At 42.1% G+C, this 20,490-nt stretch overlaps 1 protein-coding gene across 8 annotated transcripts in view; it reads right to left on the bottom strand.

Annotated features, from left to right (window-relative positions):
• Wdr62 (WD repeat domain 62) overlaps positions 1-20,490 on the bottom strand; it is a 45,035-nt gene that overhangs the window by 9,148 nt on the left and 15,397 nt on the right. For 2 of the 8 annotated variants that reach the window (XM_076382342.1, XM_076382333.1), the window contains exons 4-23: positions 15,057-15,148; positions 11,835-12,057; positions 11,029-11,244; positions 10,565-10,747; positions 10,312-10,472; positions 9,406-10,234; positions 9,108-9,318; positions 8,734-8,983; positions 8,173-8,629; positions 7,584-7,652; positions 7,052-7,165; positions 6,560-6,726; positions 6,145-6,438; positions 5,912-6,062; positions 3,367-5,824; positions 1,494-1,645; positions 1,181-1,382; positions 967-1,093; positions 686-879; positions 428-448 (exon numbers count right to left, since the gene is read on the bottom strand). In XM_076382342.1, coding sequence (XP_076238457.1) covers positions 428-448; positions 686-879; positions 967-1,093; positions 1,181-1,382; positions 1,494-1,645; positions 3,367-5,824; positions 5,912-6,062; positions 6,145-6,438; positions 6,560-6,726; positions 7,052-7,165; positions 7,584-7,652; positions 8,173-8,629; positions 8,734-8,983; positions 9,108-9,318; positions 9,406-10,234; positions 10,312-10,472; positions 10,565-10,747; positions 11,029-11,244; positions 11,835-12,057; positions 15,057-15,148 — 6,571 coding nt within the window. Of the gene's footprint in view, positions 1-356; positions 449-685; positions 880-966; positions 1,094-1,180; positions 1,383-1,493; positions 1,646-3,366; positions 5,825-5,911; positions 6,063-6,144; positions 6,439-6,559; positions 6,727-7,051; positions 7,166-7,583; positions 7,653-8,172; positions 8,630-8,733; positions 8,984-9,107; positions 9,319-9,405; positions 10,235-10,311; positions 10,473-10,564; positions 10,748-11,028; positions 11,245-11,834; positions 12,058-15,056; positions 15,149-19,345; positions 19,957-20,490 lie in introns of those variants that run through there. The other 6 variants (XM_076382351.1, XM_076382383.1, XM_076382358.1 and 3 more) reach the window with 6 other exon arrangements.

Raw genomic sequence — 20,490 nt, 5'->3', positions numbered from 1 at the left:
TATGATGATCTAAGTAGGTATGGTTTCGCAATTGCTTTTTACGCGATACATTATTTACAACGTTATAGATGAATTGAGTTTAAAAAGCAGTCTGAACTATATTTCAGGGTGAATAAGTTTTTCAAAATTATTAAGAACGAAGAAAGCGAGAGTTAACTTTAAATCAAATGGAATCGAATACTTAAATGTTCGACATTAAATGCACTATTACATTTCCCTCAAATATTCTGAAAGCGTAGCGTATGTTATGTACGGCGATCTACACACACTGTACGCTAGTTCATAGACTAAATTTCGATAAACGAGATTTTGCTTGAACATGATTTTTCGCTTTTGATCATAGCATGATCACTTACAAATTTTTAACACACTCAAAGAGTTATTATTTTTCACAGGACAGCATTCTCAATAGGTGTCTTTAGTTTACCTAATGTCTTATCCGTGCCTACTGCAAGAGCAAAATTTTTCATTAGATTTGTCAATTGTATTACGCATGAAAAATTATTGAATGATTTAAAAAAATATAATTGACGCTAATAGATAAAAATATATTATACTTTTTGAAATTGTTCTCAACCCGCAATCTTGCATGCTTACACTGGATGAAATGAAAAGAAATATTAGCGAATGTTAAGAAATCGTGATAAACGAGAGGAAAATAAAAAGATTAGGAAGGATTGCTTACATGCGGCACTGGCAACATCGATGGCACGATCAGTATCTTTGACAGGTAACTCTTGAGGGCTCGGGTCTAACTGATTTCGACTGGTCATCGACATTCTACTCGTGTTCTGTGCTATTGCACTACTTCCGTTGCGACCGTTCGGAATCACAGTCGTAGACCCTGATCTTCTCACTGTTGCACTAGCTACACTCAAGCTGCAAATACCAAACAATACGCGTTCAATTGATTCAAAGAAAAAATAATAAAATAGAACGGATTATTATTGAAATATTGAAACGTACTTCGTGACAGAGTGATCGATACTGATGCTCCGAGGCCTCGGAGGTAGCGCTGGCTTTCCACCGTTCCCGTTCGAGGAAGTGTCCTCTGAGCTTGAATCCTCTTGGTTACCTACTTGACTTAGATTCACTGGAAAACGACGAATCGTATTTGAAAAGAAAAATTTGTCAGTTACTTCGAAATGTCACGTTGGAATATTTGTCAGTCAATAATCACCACTCGAATATGCTCCTTGCATGCCTCTCCTTCTGAGAACAGAGGGTAAGTTGCTGCTAGAAGAGGAGCCTGACTTAATTTGATGATTAATTTTATTCTGCGAACTGATCGTAGGTCTCATCAATCCGCTTATTCGATTATTTCCTGTCTGATTGCTCCACCCCCTTCCACTTCCACCTCCGACGTCCGATTCCGAATCACTCTGCAACCAAGGTTGTTTAGCAATCGATCAACAACCAATTTTTCGTTAATTTATTTATTCGGTAAAACAGTATGCGTACACGTAAACGACAGAAAAATACACGAATCTTACCTGATTTAAAACACCGACGCTGCTACTTCTGGTTATATGAGAAGAATGATCTCTCTTCGCGGAAGTGTGCCGTGACTGATTTCCGCTATTCGCATTTCCTAGTCCGCTTCTCGTTGAGGCGTTTAAGTTTTTATTACCTACTTTTCCTGAAACTGTTACCACTCGTTAGTGAAAATTCGAATTGAAGTTTCTAAATCAATTTAATAACAGAGAAAAATCATATTCCACAAAATTGTGTATGCAATGTATATGTATGTATTTATGTCAACGAATAATAATATGGAAATAGGAAAAAAAAACGAGTAAAATATTTGTTCGACATTTTGAATACTATATTACTGTAAAGTGTTACCGCTTCTAATCAAGACTAAATTTTCACAAGTACGATATAAGAAATTTGACATCAAAATTGCACGTTTAACTGAAATGTAGAAAAAGTGATGTGATCAAAATATCGAACTGTTCAACGATTATCGATAACGATACATTACACTACTACTCTATGCTACTAAATAGTCGGGAGTCGTTCCAAAACTGAATCTTATATTTGCCAGAATGTCAGTAATTAGTACATCTATTTGTCGAACTTTCGAACTGTTTATGAGACGTGTGTATTGGAAAGACCCTGAAAGATGTGAGGCACAGTGAAAGGATACCTTGTATCGGGCCATGCAGTAACCTATTTGGCGGGCTGACGGAAAGATCACTGAGTGAGCAGGCACGTCGCATGCCACCCCCCTCTTCTTCGCTGTCAAAAACTTTTGACGAGATTCGCCCCCCACTACTGCCAACTGTCGACAACAACACGCACACACATGCACTAAGCCACGATTTTTCTTCGCCTTTTAGGATAATCATTTCTTTTCCCTTTCTTAAACTTACCTCCAAATTTTCTTTCAGTTCAACCACAATATTTATTATATTATCATTATCAACATTCTTTATATTAGAATAAATTGTAATTTTCATTTTTCATATTGAAAAGACATATATGTACAATATGTATCCTCAAATTGTTAAACCAGTTCTGCCATACGTATACTAGTTCTATTTTTTTCGAATATTCTGTATAATATGCAAAGTGATTAATAATTATAATTAAGTACATATATGTGTGTTAAATGCATGTAACATATACATCAGATAAGTAGAAAAGATGATTCCAATCATATTTTGAACATGTATGTAGGTACGCGTAATATAAAGAGCCGAGAGAATAAAATATGATTGGTTTCACCGGAGAACTTTATTAACAAAAATGAGGATATGAAAAAAGCATTCGATATAGTGGAGGGAAGAAAAGGGATTGAACTACGTTAGAAGGACAAAACATGCTGTCGAACGCGAGTCATGCTGACAATGAATGAAAAATCATGTTCGTAAAGCAATTACGTATTTTTACAAAAAATAGAAAAGCATTGTAACTGAAAAGTACATGACTGCTGCCGTTTGGAAATGAATAAAATTCTCAACTGAATCAACTAATAAAGATACCGGGGCGAACGATGATAGTGTATGCGTGTATAATAATACTTTGACGATAACTATACACAGATGGTAAACATTCATATTCGAGATACAAGGAGAACATAAATGAATATTCAAAATTTATGAATCGTGCTACTAAAAGTGTTGTACACGTGTACAAACGATATCTGAACACTATTGAGAAGCAACGCTATTATTTCAACTAATGCACATTATTTTACCTTCGAATCGCACATCCAATAAAATAATCAAAATTAATTCTATTTTGAATGATATGCACATAGTAAGTTCAAAATACTAGTAGAAAACTCTTAATTTGAAAGAAAATTCGCCCAAATATGCAACAAGACGAACAAGGAACAATTATCTTTCTGGCCTCGAGTACCTGCGTAAAGATGCTTTGATGGGAGTATAACTTGATTAATGGTGGGCAAAGTTTTAGTCCATTTCATGTGACTTTGACATCGCGAAGCGGGTGGCCACATCCTCTTTGGCGAATTCGTGCAGCTAGACGCAGATGTTGACGATTCGCTCTCCATAATCGACTTGTCCATCGCGGACGTGTCCGCGCAATCGCTATCCTCTCCCCCTGAATGAAATCTTATATCTCTTCTTACGGTCAATCTACTGTCTCTCTCAGCTTCCAACTTTGCGAAATTCTCATTGACTTCCTGACATTGCGTCAATCTCATACACTTCTCTTTCATAAAGTACTGTTCCCTTCTGACTAGATTCTCGAACTCCTTTGAAAGCAACTTTACGGTTCCCTCGATTGCTCTGGTTATTCTTAAATCAACGCTGGCATCCAAGTTATCGATCCTCTGATTCGTGGACTGGAGATTCGAAATGCTCTGAATAGCCGACGACGCCTGCGAGTCACAAGGAATGCCAGTGGGTTCCAAAGAATCGTATGTCTCTTGCGTGTCTTTCGTGGGAATCTGATTTTCGAAGCAACAAACATGGGAAGCTCCCTTTTGATTCTCCTCTATATCGCAGTTTCGATGGGGCGGCTCGTTCGGATCGAAACCATAGTTGTCCATTGGTCCACCGGCAGCGTCATACGTGATACTATTGTCAGCACGTCTATTCTGAAGGCTGTAGAACTTTGTCTTCGAATCTGAGTCGTCTTCCTGTGGCAGGGCGTAACTGGGCGGCGACTGCAGAAGCTGTTCAATCCTTCTTGACTTGTGCAGACCTTCAATCGAATCTAACTTCATTTCAGAATCATTCCTTATTACACGACCTTCTCCTGCACGAGACTTGTCTGCGCAGTCTTCAGCTTCCGTAGATTTCAATCGAGATGATTGAGGCGACGAGGAATCCACGTTGTACTTGTTCCATGCGGGACGAGCTCTGTTACGCATGCTTTGTGTCCGTGCAGAATTTCGTTTTGGTTTTGGTGGCTTATGGGCCACAAAATCGTTCAGTATCAACATTGATTGTGGTTCCTTGGGTACTTTCAGACTATTGCTTCGCGATATCGCGTCGGATTTAGATCCAAACCTCGCATCAATGTCCGTGTCGTTTCGGTCATTAAAGTTGAACTCGTAGTAGATGCAGGTGGCTGGCCTGGGATTTTCGTCCGGATAACTATTCTCGCTAGTTGCTTTGCTTATTCTAGTGTCTTGCAAAGATTTTGATCTGAACACTGTACGACAAGTTGTCGTCGAATCGTTGATGGAATTTCGGGCGCTGTTCGATTGCTCTATCGAATTGTTAGGATTTCCACTGTAAGTCTCAGAGTTTTGTCTTTTTCGTTTGTAATGAGAGTCGAATAACATCTCGAGAGGAGCGGATTTTACCAACGAATCAGAGTCGTCAGTCAAAACGCTCTCTGTGCTCCTGTGATCCGTATTTTCGTGCAAAGGGAACATTTGATAATCCGATTCATCGGTTAAGATACTCTCCTGGCTTCTACCAGCCTGCATTTTTCGCCTGGATAAGAAAAAGCTTGCGCTCGAGTGACGATCGTTATCGTAATGGCTATAATCCAAAATTTCTGCACTTCCTTTCGAGAAAGATTCTACCGAGGCATCGGATAATATACTCTCCTGAGATCCAGTTAAAATTCGTTTTGGAAACGTTTGGTAGGTCAAGTAATTCCGGTGACTATCTTGCTGACTATCTGCATGCATATTTATCTGGTAGTCGCTGACGCATCGTCGGGGCGGATTCTTGAAGTCGCCTTCCAAGGAATCATCACTGAAATTTCCGTTTCCATCGTCAGCATCGTCGATAGCGTCGTTCAGAGTCTCGATATTTCGCTCGTTCATAGCTGGTAGACTCTCGAACGACTTCGCGATATTCTCTATGTCTTCGTCGTTGTCATCTAAGCCAATGAAGTAGCTGCAGGACCGTCTCTTCTGTGCAAACCTCGCAAAACGACTGACATTCTTTTTACACTGTTCCTTAAGAAGCTTGAACTCCTCGCAAACGGGCGATTCGGGCAACGATTGATTCGGCTTATTCAGCGACAGCTTATACTTTTCAGTTTTCTTTAAAGTCAACGTTAACGGACGACTAAGCGACGATCTCGCTTTATCGATTACGCATGACGCAGTCGGACTTTTCGACAAGCAGTTTTCACCGGTCGGAGCAGTATTATCTAGCTTAGATAGCGCATTTCCCACACCCGGTACTTTGTTAACGAGTTGCTGGGGTTTTAACGGGGGTTTTGGGTTCGGTATGGGTTTGCAAGGGTTAATCGGTTTCGTATAATGAGTCTGTTGACTGGTTTTGCAGTTACCTGTACTCAGTCTGTTCGAACGATGATGCTTCTCTGGTAAATGACTGCTCAAGTCTGATATGCTTTGACTCGTTTTCAAGGATGACTTGTAACCAACCTGTAGTCAGAAACAAACGGTTCGTGTTTTGCTTATTACGAGGTCAACAGGTATGAGGATTTACGAACGAATCATGATGGTACATACACTTTGTAGTTTTCTCCTAGTTTCTTCTATTCTTCTTTGCAATTCCTCGCGTTTTCTCACGACGTCAGCGTCACCTCTAGCCTGTCTCGTTGCGTTCACCACTGCAGCATTACGAATCTTGTTGCATCCTGCACTCTCGCCACCGCTGAGTCTGTGTAAAAAGATGTAATGGTAGATTAAATAATAAAATGATACATTCTAAGGGAATTCTAATTTGTTTTGTAAGGACTAACCTTCCATGAAACTGAGAACTGATACTGGTCGTTTTTGGACTCCTGTTGGCAGGTTCTTCGGCACCACTGAGCGACTCAAAGGCATTCTTAAGATACTTTTCACGGTGACTCTGTTTGGCTAATTGGTCAAACCCTTCCGAACTAGCTTCCGACAGCATGGATAGAGGATTCCGTTCTGCACTAGGTGTTGAAGCTCCTCCTTCCGAATCTGAGTCGTCTTGACTTCCAGATGCAGTCAGTTCACTCGTTCGACCGCTTTCTCCATTTCTAGGCTTCTTTTGTCGCCTCTGAGATCTGTAAGACATAACGTTCTGAAACAATTAGCAGCTGCTACATTAGCAACAATTAACATTACGACCAATTTTTCTACTTAACTAATCGATCTCCAAACGTGAAATATATGTTAATAACGAACCTTCGAAGCTCCTCTACGTCCATCGCGTTTACAGTAAACTGATTCGACACTGAATCCTCCGGGGCAGGATAATACATCAGTCGATGAGACTTTTCGGAACCAGTGGTTCCGTTTTCTCCTTCCGAATAATCCTCTACATCACCGTCATGTTCTGTACTTTCATGATCCTACATACAACATATAGTTACTTTAAAAATTGCATAATTACATCCTTTCATCGTCTCCCTTACTAACTATTGTTATTTAATTAAGCGTAAGAGTTTAATAGTTCTAATATGAAGGATTAATTATACAAAATTGTTGGTGGAGAGGTATATCAAGCAGCAAAATATAATTAATTAGAGAAGAATCGGTAATACGTGAGATATGGATATGGCGCATCGATTGTCCGCGGAATAGAATGTATTTTACGTGTTTGCTATGCTTCATTGAATGTTATTGTTTGTTGCGATAACTTGCTGCCGATGTCTGAGGTGTCTCAAACAGATGTACCTCAAATTTAAAGCTGCCAAGACTGCTATCGTCGGTATGATGACGACTCCTCGACTGACGTGTCGATTCCGTGATATTGCTACCTCTAGTTAGAGTCACGTTACCACTGATCACCTATGTTGTCGTTTGAAATAAAATAGAGAGTCAACCAAAGAAAAAAACAAACGCAAGTGAATAATTCAGCGCGATAATGAAATTGTGTGGGCAATAGGATATACGTCTATGCATAATTGCGTGTGTAAAAAACTAACAGAACGAAATTAAATGACACAACAACGAAAGTGGTTGCTTTTCTTTATCTCTCTCTCTCTCTCTCTCGCTCTCTCTCTCTCTCTCTCTCTCTCTCTCTCTCTCTCTCTCTCTCTCTCTCTCTCTCTCTCTCTCTCTCTCTCTCTCTCTCTCTCTTCTCTCTCTCTCCCTCCCTCTCTTTCTCATTTTTTTTATTCGCGTCGTTTTCGATTTCTAGCGTAATAATACACACAATAACGAAAAGAATAGATTATTTGTTACTTTTTTAGGATTCAGTTAGTACCTGCTTCGATTCATCTGCCAATTCCCTGTAACTATCTGGGCAAGGGTGAAATACAGTTTCGTCCTCTTCCTAGAACCACGCCGTGGTATGTTAGTGTACCGTATGAATGTGATTAAATTTCATTTATGAAGGTTATTAATCTATTAGGATTGAGTCCGTTCAGAGATAAGTCAGACGGATACTGAAGAACGGATCGGTTGTAGTGTTTGAATCAGGTCTGCACAACTGACTGTCGCGAAGGGTACGCGGACACGGGTGGCCATGGACGAGCACAGACTCTAGGCGGAGTAGAAAGTACCTCCGTCAGAGCAACAAATCTCCGTCAATGTACCGCTGTTGAGGGAGGTGTGCCTTCGTGCTCGCCGAAAGTTGTGGACAGGAAAGCACATGTCGAGATATTCCCGCACGATTATCTACTTGTACAGCTCTGATTTGAACACTAAAATTTCCATACTCGGGAGAGATAATTTCAATTTTTATGAGACATTTTATAGGCTGATCGAAATCTAAATTATCCCGAAATTAATGATGGAATTATTAGTAGGTAGATGGCTTTGTTATTCTATACGATCTGTTAAACACAGCTTACCCTCTTAATGATTATAGTTTCTCTCCGATAATCACTGCTACATTTCGTTTCAGTTCCACTATCAATCGAACTATCCTTCGAACCGCCTCCGCCGCCACCACCATCGGAATCGATCGCACCACGTGGGGGAGGGAACGGTATCACTTCATCGCTATCGTAAACCGACTTGACGGTTATACCATCTCCTTGCTGCACCCTCTGAGCCCATCTTCCTTTAGGTAAATCAACGCCTAGGGATCTCATGTTCGATCCAAGTGTCGTGCTGTCATCTGCGTTCGCTGTGTTTATTTGTTTCTTAGCCCAGAGCGGTAGCTGGCCTACGCTAAATCTGTAATCTACTCCTACATTCTGAGGCGTTGGATTGGCATTAGGATCTAAGAAGTCTGGTGGCGGTGATCCAAAAGCATCGTTATCCAATTGTATGTCAATCCCTGCACCATTCGCTTGAGGTGGCCTCCTAGAGTTCAAGTATTATTATAAGTATGGTATTCAACGATTCCATGATAATGTATGTGCATTATGTACTGAGTAGTATGTTACTGTAATTAAAAGGGGACTTACTTTCCAGCTCTCATCGCTTGCTGAGCGAGACGAGCCTGCATGGTCACAACCATGTCACGCGGAACACGCCAAACAAAAATACAACCATCTCCACTGGCGGAAACAAGATTGCGGCAATCGGGACTAAAACGTAGTCCTGTCACTAATTCTGAATGACCTAACATGGTGGCCATGCATTCCCCACTATAATAATCGTACACGCACAAAGTTTTATCGGTACAGGAGGTAGCTACGTAAATTCCCGATGCATCTGAAAGAGATTAAAAGCTTTTATATCTTGAGACTGATGATTTTTAGTTGCATAACTGTTAGCACTTTCATCTTCAGAGGTTCGAATATATGCATAGCTTCTGCGTAAACTACTTTGTTTTTACCTAAAACAACTTTGATAAGAGAACCATCTTCGCCGACCGATCCCTTAAAAGTTTTACTATGTTTGCCAGTGGTTACGTTGTATACCCTAATATTTCTATCCTGGCAAGCGGTTAAGACATGTTTCTGCCCAGAATCAACTTCCATATCGTACAACGTAGTTTTTCCTTGAGCGTTATGACCCCTAGCAAATTGTGGCATACCTCCTGGCGTCTAAAACAAAAGTCGCGATACTAAATAGATCAAATGGAATCATAGTTATATGCTATTATACTTTTATTAAACAATCGACACACTTACCGATTGCAGCTGTCTAAAAATAATACTTTTGTCGGCGCCGCAAGACACCATTTGTATTTGGTTACTCTGGTTGCTTTGATTGAAGAATCTGACAGCAGTAATGGAAGAACTGTGGTCGTCTAGGGTTTGCAAGAAATTGTATCCTTGATCTACACTAAACACGTGAATTAGCCGATCTCTAGAAGCGCTCGCCAGCAATCGAGGGAGCTCCATGGAGTACCTGGAGAATTTTGAGTACTCCAGGCACAGTACTTCCGCATCATGCGCCTCTATCAAACACAATTCCTCCAACGAAGACAAATCGTGAATTCTAATGTTGCCAGATCGATCTCCAGATGCGAGATGCTTGCCATCAGGGCTGATTCTGATAGATCTGACTCCGTTTCGGCCATCGTACGAGGCATCGCTTTTCTCCGTAGATCCAGCAGCTGCCAGGTCCAAGTCTTTTAGGTAAGTTAGTTCTGGATCTATGTAAAGCACCTTCAATAGCTCGTTACTATAAATGTTTCGCTTATACAAGGTGTCATTTGTCGAAACGTCCTTCTCTAAGTTCCATACTCGAATAGTGTCGTCGCTGGAGCAAGTAATAAAACTTCCAGGTGGCATGGCGTTCACAGAGTCGAATCCAGTGGGGTACATTTCGACACCCCAAATACACGCTGAGTGATAGAGGAACGAGTGGGATTTACCAACTCGCCTGATATCTCTGATGTCCCATACATAAATGCTATGATCGTTGTACACGCAGGTTAATTTGTTGTTTCGCTCGTCAAACGCCAACGCGATCGCATCTGGATACCTTGCATTTGCTGGATGCTGAGACATGTGACTGAAAATGTACGTCTTAAATTTATCGTACCGTTACAACGTATGTAATGTATCGAAAGAACAATATTATATATGTACCTAATGGACAATCCCTGAGCAACATCCACCCCTAAGTAATGGGTTCTCGGTAATGTGGTGATGAACTGAAGCGTATTAGGGCTGAAACATCTAACAATTCCTTCGGCACAGCCGATGAAAATATACTTGTCCCCGACGGCCATACAGTTGGCACTGCTCGTCTGAAAAAACGCAATCCGTAATGTTGCTTCCCTTTATTTATACATCCTTTTTCCGACCGAAATAGGCATCTATTGCGAATTAAAATACATACACGAAGTTCTACCCATTTGTCTAATAGCCTTCTGTTGTTAAATTCACACAAGAGGCCCGTTTTGGTGATTGCGTAAGTAGAGTCTGCCATGTCTCCACGGCCACAGGATACATCGACGAAATCATTGTTCCTCTGTTCTCCTAGTATGGCAGACCGACCCATCAAAGGCACAGGTTCCTTGTACTGTGCAACAAAATTATTTCTATTACCACCTTCGAGAGTTCGCTACTCACACAGCCTCCCTCCCACACGCTATCATCTGTCTGTCTCTATCAATTATCTGCTAGGGAACAAGAAAATTTGTTTTCCCATCGAAGCGAAATATGCAAAGTCAATTTGCACAACGGAAAAAGGTTATAAAATGAATCTAAAATGAATCTAAAATGAATCTAAAATGAATCTAAAATGAATCTAAAACGAATCGAAATTGAAAGAAATAGGACAAATTAGCGTCGAATTATTACCTTGGCGTTGCGCGAATATTCGAGATACCAAAACTTCACATGCCTGTTGCCCACAGTGACAAAGTAATTGCCATTTTCTGCGAAACAGACGGCCTTCACTTTGCTCGAGACTTTGTTCGATGCCACTTTAACGTTGTTCCGCCAGTCCCAGACGTTCACGATCATATCGTGCTGAGAGCCCACTGACACCACGTACTTGTTGCTTGGTGAAAATGCCTTAGGGAAAAAAATCATTTCATCTCAAACATTTAATCAAAGTTTTCGCTCAGAGGAACACGCAGAACAATATGTTCCGTTTTCTCCTATTCTGAATCTAAAGTTACGTTCAATTGTAATTGAGAAGATAACATAGAAAATATCGTGAAGAATGATCATCGGATTTAAAGTAAGCATAGAGAACCTGTAGAACAATGAAAAGAGTACCGTTGATCGTCCAGCAAGAAGACGATTCTGTATTCATGTGCTTCGCCCTGTAGTTCCCGACTTGTAAACGTTAACGCACGTATGTGGATGTGCGTGACACGAATGCAACATCGACTTTTTTCCGAGGGACACTGTCTCGACGAATTTGATTCGATCAGTCGAGCAAAATGTCTACCTACATCTGCACGTTCACGAAAGAGACATGGTAAATGATGCTTTTGAAAAAGTGTTCTACAAGTGTTCGATTTAATTTCATTTGAAAAAAAGATTATCGAGGGCCAACATCTTTGATCTCTCTGATCTCTGGATCTCGATACTTTGTATCGAGTCTACTCTAGTCCACTGTAATAGCCTGTCGATAAAAAATATGCGTCGATACTCACCACGCAGTTGATGCCATATTTGTGGCCAGAAAATTCAGCGATCTGCACAGCGTTGTACGGATCGGAGATGTCCCAAACTCGAACGTTTGGCATGTGGCCGCATTCACCGGTCGCCAACAGTCTACCATCTCCAGCTAATGCTAGAGATGTTACAGTTTTGCGACAGGCGTTCAGAACGTGGGCTTGGGTGTTTTTTCGCGGATTGAACAACACCACCGTGCAACTGCAACAATAGAATCCACCCGTTATCGTCTTATACCGACTGTAGTTATCCACTATTCTTCCAGCGATTTAGCGGAAAATTATAGTTTCTTCGATTCGAATTGAGTACTGCTTTAGACGTAGTTCACTATCGAGATACGAGGCACGCGGTGTTTGCGGTGTGCAATGCGAAACGCAACTCGTGCGGCTCGTTGCATCTTGTTTATCCAGTGTCTGTCTACCTTCAACCGCAACGTGTCAATAAACTCCGACTTAGACGATCGCAAGTTTTTTCTTGCGATACCATTCGCATTCGTAATGTAATCTAGCTGTGACGAGATTGCTTCTTCATTTGTTATTTGAAAAATCTTCCTAATACGTGTATTAAATCCAGCCACGTTTGGATACCTTCAATGGCTCTATAAATAAGGTAAATTGCACGGAATGAGAATAACGTAGCGCCGAGGAGGTTGCGAAAAGGCTGGCCGTGGCAAATTCTACATCGTGAGTCGGAATAACCACGGTCTTGGAGACGGTAGACGAGTGGGCTGCGCCAGCTAGAACTCAAAGAACCCTCTCAACATCTCGCTCGATCGAGTCAGCTCAATTCAGACAGCTCGAAGGAGGTACGCCGAATGCTGAAGAGAACGGAACGATATCGAGCGAACGTGGATAGAGTTTATTGACACTGCTTATTCGCCCGTATAAACACGGTCAAATGGAATAAACCTAGACAAGCTGCAGACGACACAGCGGGGATAATACTGAAATTTGCTAATGCCTACTAGGTTGTTGGAAGTGCCAGTGCTACTCCTTTCTTCCCATATTCTTTACATGTTGTTTTGGGTAGACTTATAGGTACACATGTAGATGTGACAATTGATTCATAAAGAAAGACTATTCGAGTCGAAGTAGGTGCACGGTAGCAGTTACGAACGCAGCTATGAACACAGCTTAAGCCTTTCTTCGCAAATCCGGCCTCTTTTGTGACAAGAGGAGACTCGTATCGACGCGACGAGGCCGTGCGAAGGAGGCACACTCGTTATGTATCTACGACCTACTGACGACTATGAGATACAGAATACGAAGCGAGTGCACGATCGGTAGAGAAGAAACCCAAATTTGATAAAGGAGTACGCTTCCGAGTAAAGCGCGTCGCAAAACAACGACGAGACTAAATAGTCCTGCTCACCTGTTCTTGTGGTGAACCCTACGTTGTTTTACCAATAGTCCATCTATTTCTGGCAAATGCGGTAAATATAACATGACGAAATTCGTCGCTTACGCTGAAATACAAAAAAAAAAAAAAAAAAAAGAAAGAAAAGAAAGAAAAGAAAGGAAAAAAAAGGAAAGAAAGGGGAAAAAAAGGGAAAAAAGGAAAAAAAAAGAAAAAAAAAGGGGGAAAAACGGAAGTGTGTCTGGTGTCAGGGACACGGTTCAATTTGTTCTAAGTATTCTAACTCGATGCCACAGAATATAGTTGACCGACTTATTTAGACTCGCTGCACCGTGTCGACCGGTTTCCAAGCTTGATGTTCGACCCACTGACCTTTCTATACCTTTAGCTGACCTTACGCGTTCGCCTTGCACACAGTTGATAGGATGCGACGCGACGATTAGATATCGCAACTACACTGGACTTCCTAGTGTACTACAACGACATGTAGTTCTTCTCAGAAGAGTTTCGTTGCGACGGTAATATTTGTAGTAACGGTACGTTGGTACAACACAGCCACGCTATATTACTATTTCATTTTGTTTCAACGTCACGATTACGAACAACGTAAGCAATTCAATGGCTATCGGAAGGATTATGTACATACAGTATACATATACACTGTACAAGATTCGTGAGAATATAAACTCTCCCGATCGAAATGAAGGAGAAGAATCGTTGAACCGAGTCGAAATCCGTTGAATCTTAGGCGTGAAATGTAAGCGATAATTAGTCGAGTGATAATTAGTCAAATACTGATGCACCGGTAGCTTGTGCTTCAGCGTCAACTAGAGTGTATTTTTATAGACAATCGTGTTGCGTAATTTTCTTTACGAAACTTCACGTACCTAAATGAAATTATCGTCAATTCGATAATCTCATTCGCACTAATTGTTCGTTAACGAATAGGTAAGAGCTACACTGTGGGGTTGATCGAACGATTCAATTGTAGACATCGGGACAAGGCGGATCTCCGACACAGAATCTTTGGGTCCATTCACCTCTCTTCTGACCCGATTCCCGTCCAAGAGTCAGGCAGCACAGTTCCCTTCTCGATCGAGTTTACGAAGTAGCAATAAACACTGTGATATGAACCACGGCGACGCGACGTTTCCACAGATTTGTCTTTAGATTAGTCTTTTAGATGATAGCGGGTGCTCTCAAGGAGGAGAAACGCGAATAGGAGTAATGAAAAAGAAAAAGAAAAAGAAAAAGAAAAAGAAAAAGAAAAAGAAAAAGAAAAAGAAAAAGAAAAAGAAAAAGAAAAAGAAAAAGAAAAAGAAAAAGAAAAAAATAATAACTAAAGGCAAAGAATGAAGAATGACGCGACCGAAACACGCCATACTACGGAATCTCTGATAAATCTGTGCGTAATCTCCTCATCGCACTTTCGCCATTCTTCCATTCATGTAGCGGAGAAAGAAACGAAGCCCCCTTTGTGTCGTCCGCATTTATCCATGACCGAGGGAGTTATCGCGCGAACACAACCATTTTTCCCGCTACTGTTCGTGCGCGCAGACGAATTCGAAACTTTCTTTCACGGTCGTCACCATTTGTTGGTTGAAATGTTTCCTACAACTATTCTTTCTTTTTTTAGATTTCCAATTATACATAGCTACATGGTCCAATCAATCCGCATTTCTCCGATCGAAATAATACTGTTCCATCAGGCTATGCACAGTCGGATCCAAAGCAACTAAAATTCTATACCGGGGATGTTAACGAGTAGCACGATGAATCGATATCGTAATGCAAATAAAGAAGAAATCGATGAAAGAAAAGGAAAAGTGTGGTGTTGGACTCACCCAGCAGGATAGGCGACCAACTCGCTAGTCGCATCACAGTCCAGGGCTGCATTGCTCGACACGGTCACGCCAAGCACACGCTCCAGCTTGATCTGAAACAAATGGAAAGCAGACAATGAAGCATCGGTACGATTGACTCGTTATACTATGGACAGTGTAGAAAACTCTGAGTCGATGGAATACACTTCAACGATCGTTCGTCATTGGATTTAATATTCGGAATGCAGTCAGTAAATAGAAGTCGAATGAAAAAAAGAAATCGGAAGATTTCTTAGGGTTTCACCGAATAGTGCGATCTGATACGAATGAGACTCGGAATCGAGTCTCGATCCTGTTTATGTCGAGAAAATGCGACGCGAGAATTGGTAATCGAGCGGTAAGGAGGGCAACGAAAGCGTTTAGCGTAGCTAACGCGCCGTATGGTGTACGGATGCATGAATCGTTAGTTCGCAGAACCTACCATGAAAATTCCCACGATCGACATTATCAGCACGTTGGATTGTTAATAAAAGAATGATGCATACCCCACCATCCTATACTTGTATATTTTCAATCTCAAATGAATTGAGATTCAATGAATTGAACGGAAAGTGAATAAAAGTTTTCTTTTTGACTGTTCACAATCAGCCGATTCATAGATTAGCTATCTGTAAACGAGTGCAACGACAGGAGTGCAGGGTGCAAGAGAAAAGGTTGATTCGACAAATTTGTAGATAAGTTGCAGCTGTACGAGCAAAAAGTTTCATTGTCTGCAGTGAATCAGTTAAATACTACACGTATGTCGGCTACTAGAAAGCGGTACAGCTTTCGGAGCTAAGAAGACCGTTCGTAGCGATCCTTAGATTCCCGACTTTCCTCTCGAACCAACAGCCAAGACATTTGCGCTCTCCCTGAAACTTTCATCGATCAATCGTTCGTAGGTAATTGCGCGCGTCCCACTAACCCCCACGGAAACACCAAATTTCTTCGATATTCACGTATTGTAGGTTCTACGATGGTGGACGTTTAGGTATGGCACCAAGAGTCCTCTACCCTTGATGGTAGCACCAGTCAACCGTGCTCTGTATTTACTCTGGTTATTACTTACGCGAGACAATAATATTTCCTGTACGAGTGTACACGCTTTAATCCATAATCCAGTGAAGATATATAACCCGCCACTGGCGTTGAGTAGATTTGGGGAGCACTGGACCATGAAAAGAAGCGCGCGCGTCGCGAAGAAGGCATAGAGAAAATCGTCGACTCTTTGCCAACGCAATAAATAGGTATAGGTATGTACGAGTCAGCATTGAAAGAGGAAAGGAGAGTGGACGAAGAATGACGATAGGTCTGAGAACAGCCGCAAGTTAATGAGATCGACCTACACTCAAGCAAAAATGTTTACGCGTACCTACACTGAGCACGAAACAGGTTGATCCATGGAAATCGTAACTGGCACGGGATGTGGGCACGCGTGCCGTGGATTACTGCGCGGTATGGACATCTATGGACGTTGTCCGAGGAGGATTTTGCAATGATTCTCTCTTGCCGTACATCGCGACACGCGAACCGTAAGTCGTCCAGCAACGTTCGCAACGCGCGTCCACTTCGTATAGAAAGAATACGCATAAACACGTTTCCTAGATTTTCGAGACAGTAGAGACAGTAGAGACAGTAATCGCCAAATGATTCAGAAATATTATTAAATGAAGTGTCAGGTTGTTCCAGCAAGTCGTTCGCGTGCAAAGCGCAATCACTCGTAGCCTGTCGATTAACGATCACAGCGTCGCGTCGCGTCGCGTCGCGTCGCGTCGCGTCGCGTCGCGTCGCGGCTGAAACCGGTTCACTTCAGACGCTTTTAGCGATGATCCAGCGTTAACAACGTCCTTGCGCTCACCGATCGCGCATCGAAGAAGATTAACCGACATTTCACGCGCGCGTTTCCTCTTCCTTTCAGCGATGCGAGCCCATTCGTCGCTTTTATCTTTCAATTATCGAGAGTGTCATGTGTAATTTCTGGTCTCGAGAGACATAACGAATTGCGAATCGAGGCTAGGACCAAGTCTCGTAAAAGTTTTTGCATTTTCGCGCAAGTATCGAGACTGAAATTTCCTTTCCAGTCGCTGGTAAATAGCCTTTGCGAACGTAGGTTGCGTTACGCTCGGTTGCAAAATGCGGCATCACATGCACGCGCTTGCGCACGGTTCGTGGCAAGGACGAGGAGAAAATCAGTCGTTCGAAAAGTACAGCTGAACATGTAAACGCGCGTTTTTCTACGTTCTGCTTGCACCACAAGCGTAACTCCGTAAGTAAAGTCGTTAAAGAGCGATTGTAAAAGCGTTTCTACGACCAAACTTCTATTCGAGAAACTCGCAAAAACCAATTGATAGTTTGCTGATCGCACGTATCGAAACTGTCGAGGAAGATGCACAGAGATGAAAAATGTTAGAGTCGCGTCGCGTCGTGCGCGTCGATTCTTGGCAACCGAACTACTTATCACGCGGTATACCGCGCCGCCATGCACCCATTGACCGAGATAATAAGAGGCTCGAAGAACGTTTCGTTGATCGATACAATAAAAGGAATGCATCGCCGCTTAGTTTCCATGGGCACGTGTAAAACGCGATGTCTACAAATCGCGTGTCCTGGGCTCATTTAGCCTTCGTACTATTTCGCTAGTTTCGATACCCTCAAGTCAACGCTGAACACTACACTGCCATCTCATTTATTTCCGATTAAAAAATACTATATAGATCTAATTTCCTCTACTCTCCCAGATCTCGTGAGCGCAAATCGATACTTTCGAGACTTTCATCGATCGATCACTAACGTCATCGTCTACGATGCATCGCTATTTAGAATCGGTATTACCCTTGAAAAGATCTACTGCGCGTGTACGTAGACGGTGCGAGTTACATAGTCGGGACTCTTCTTTCCATTCAGACGCGACGAACTCTGCGCGCCTCGCGGTGTTACATAAGTGCCTTCGCATTATACGAACGAGACCTTGTCTTCCATCGGTTGCCCATTACGTCATCGTACACTCTATCACGATGCAGCTAGTATTTACCGACGAGACCGATTACTCTTCGCCTCGTAGGCGTTTTTGCGTTTCTCTTCTGACGCGCGGAACTAGACGGAAGTCTCGACTACCGGACACTGGACTCGGATGTGTCTGCAGTGGTGCAAACATATATCCAATTCTTCATTTGTTTGGCTGAAAATTTGTCGAACGACCAGCGGTGTGCAACCGCACCAGCGGTGTGTCGAACGATAGGACACGGCTCGTGTAGAAGTTTTCAGAGAGAATTGAGAATTGAGAAATGAAAAATGAGAAATGAAAAATGAGAAATGAAAAATGAGAAATGAGAATCGAGAATTGACAAGACAGTTGAACGCAAATACGCCACGCGTTACCATAGCAGATCGCCGATCGATCAAACTACTTAGCTATTATGAGTTTCGTGCAGGATCGTTTTCGTGGCGTGCAAGCCACACCCTGGTACTACAGTTATACCGCGACGTCGAAGAATAAGAATAAGCGGACAGGAGTGGACGCGACCTACGAAATCATAATTGAACACAGTCGCCGAATGCGGTAAACACACCGGTTTCTCGACTTATCTTCCATTATTGATTAATCTGGTCTACTATTCCGCTAGAATCGAACGCAATACGCAGGGAGAGTAGCAAGAGAGTAGCAAGAGAGTAGCAAGAGAGTAGCAAGAGTAACATCGGAAGTAACAGAAATGTTCACGTTGAACTGTTACTCTGACACAATAACCGTTGCAACGGAATGCAAATAACGCGATCGTAGGCAGGAACAATTCTTGTGTCAACGAATAAGGGAATGCAAGGGTAGACACTCGACGGTGCACCGCGTACACCTTGGAACCGGTATTTCCTTATCACCTTCACAGGAATATAATTAGGCCCGTGGCACCGCGCGTATTTTCTCAGATATTATTACGCGATCGCAATTAATTGGAAGCCTATTAAGCGGGTTGTTTAATCTCGATCGATGCATCCGTGCCTCTATTCTGGTACAACACGCTGTTTCATTCCAACTTTATTGCTAGAGGTGGAACATGAACGTGTCAGAAAGACCAACAATCAATGTTACAATTTTTCACCAATTTTCCTAACAAACGAAATGCGTACTATTCCAACTGTTGTACGACGGAAATAGATAGAACATTGTCGAATAAGTGACGGTTGCACCTGCAGCGTGAGTTGGCAGTTGGTAGGCGCTGCGCGATAATCTCGGAGGAAAATCGCACAACATACGTGTACTGCAAGTGGATACGTACGTCGTAGGCTGGAATATTTTCTTTGTCCCTTATAATAGGCGAGCTGTTCCTGGACGTTGTCAGAGCCATTTTTTAGCTTCGATGTTGTCCGCTTTCCACGTGCGATCAGCTGTTGTCCTAACCGGTACGCGTCGGCTTCTTTCGTCACCGACGATATCTTCTTTTTCTCATTTCGCTTCGTCGTAATGTTTCAACGAGTATCCTCTTCGGAGTGTACACGCCTCTCGTATCAATGAAAATTGCTTTTCGACGAAAACGACGACGCAGTGGTTGAAAAGAGTCGTCGAGTTTTCATAAGTAGGCTTTAACATCTGTATTCTGCAGTATTAGGTAGGTAGATTGCTGCACCGGTGTCACAAATCTTTCCCTATGGCCTGTGATATCAGCTGCATGTTTCTAGATCAAACTCTTGCAGCTTTTTCTGCACCGATCGTGCTAACCAAAGTAGCATTTTCAAATTCAAATCTTCTAAACTGATTCTAGCTAACGCCTGCATTCAAAAGTCACGCGCATTTATCATTTTTAACTGTTTATATATCACTTTGAATCCGAAATAACTATCAGCATCGCAATATCATGAAAGAACCTTTTGCTATTTTACTATAGCTACTGCAGTAACTCATTTTTATATTTTTCCGTCGAATAATCGTGATACTTGTTCTCATGCGTCGTCTCGATAAAAGAATCTCACGTTCCTCCTTCAGAGAAGCTCCGACAAGGAATCGAAAAAAGTCAGAAGCGGCACTCGAAGCACGAAGAAAATCGGTTTTCTACTTTTTTCATTGTGTAACGGCTCGGCTTGATCTGTATATCGCAGTAATTGCTCGCACACCGGTACTCTCGATTAAAATAAAGGAAGAGGGGGGGTAAGAGAAAAGAATGGATTCGCGAAAGGAAGCACGGTAAAAAGAGCAGACAACGATTCAACTAACCAGCCGCGGAGGACGTCTGACTCTCAACTGAGGTCTTCTCCGCTCGGTTCTCGGTTCCTTCTCCCTTCAGTGATCCACCCCCACTCTAAATGCTCGTGAACACACGTCCTACCTATCGCTCGTCCAAGCCTTTCAATGTCTATTTCACTCTGTTATACACATATAAGCGTTTCTTCGTTCATTTCTTTGTACCAACGATAACTTTCGATACGA

This window comes from Calliopsis andreniformis, chromosome 1 (genome assembly GCF_051401765.1).
Source record: "Calliopsis andreniformis isolate RMS-2024a chromosome 1, iyCalAndr_principal, whole genome shotgun sequence".
Classification (NCBI taxonomy): domain Eukaryota; kingdom Metazoa; phylum Arthropoda; class Insecta; order Hymenoptera; family Andrenidae; genus Calliopsis; species Calliopsis andreniformis.
The sequence above is the reverse complement of the archived record's forward strand: the minus strand, read 5'-3'. Positions and strand labels throughout refer to the sequence as shown.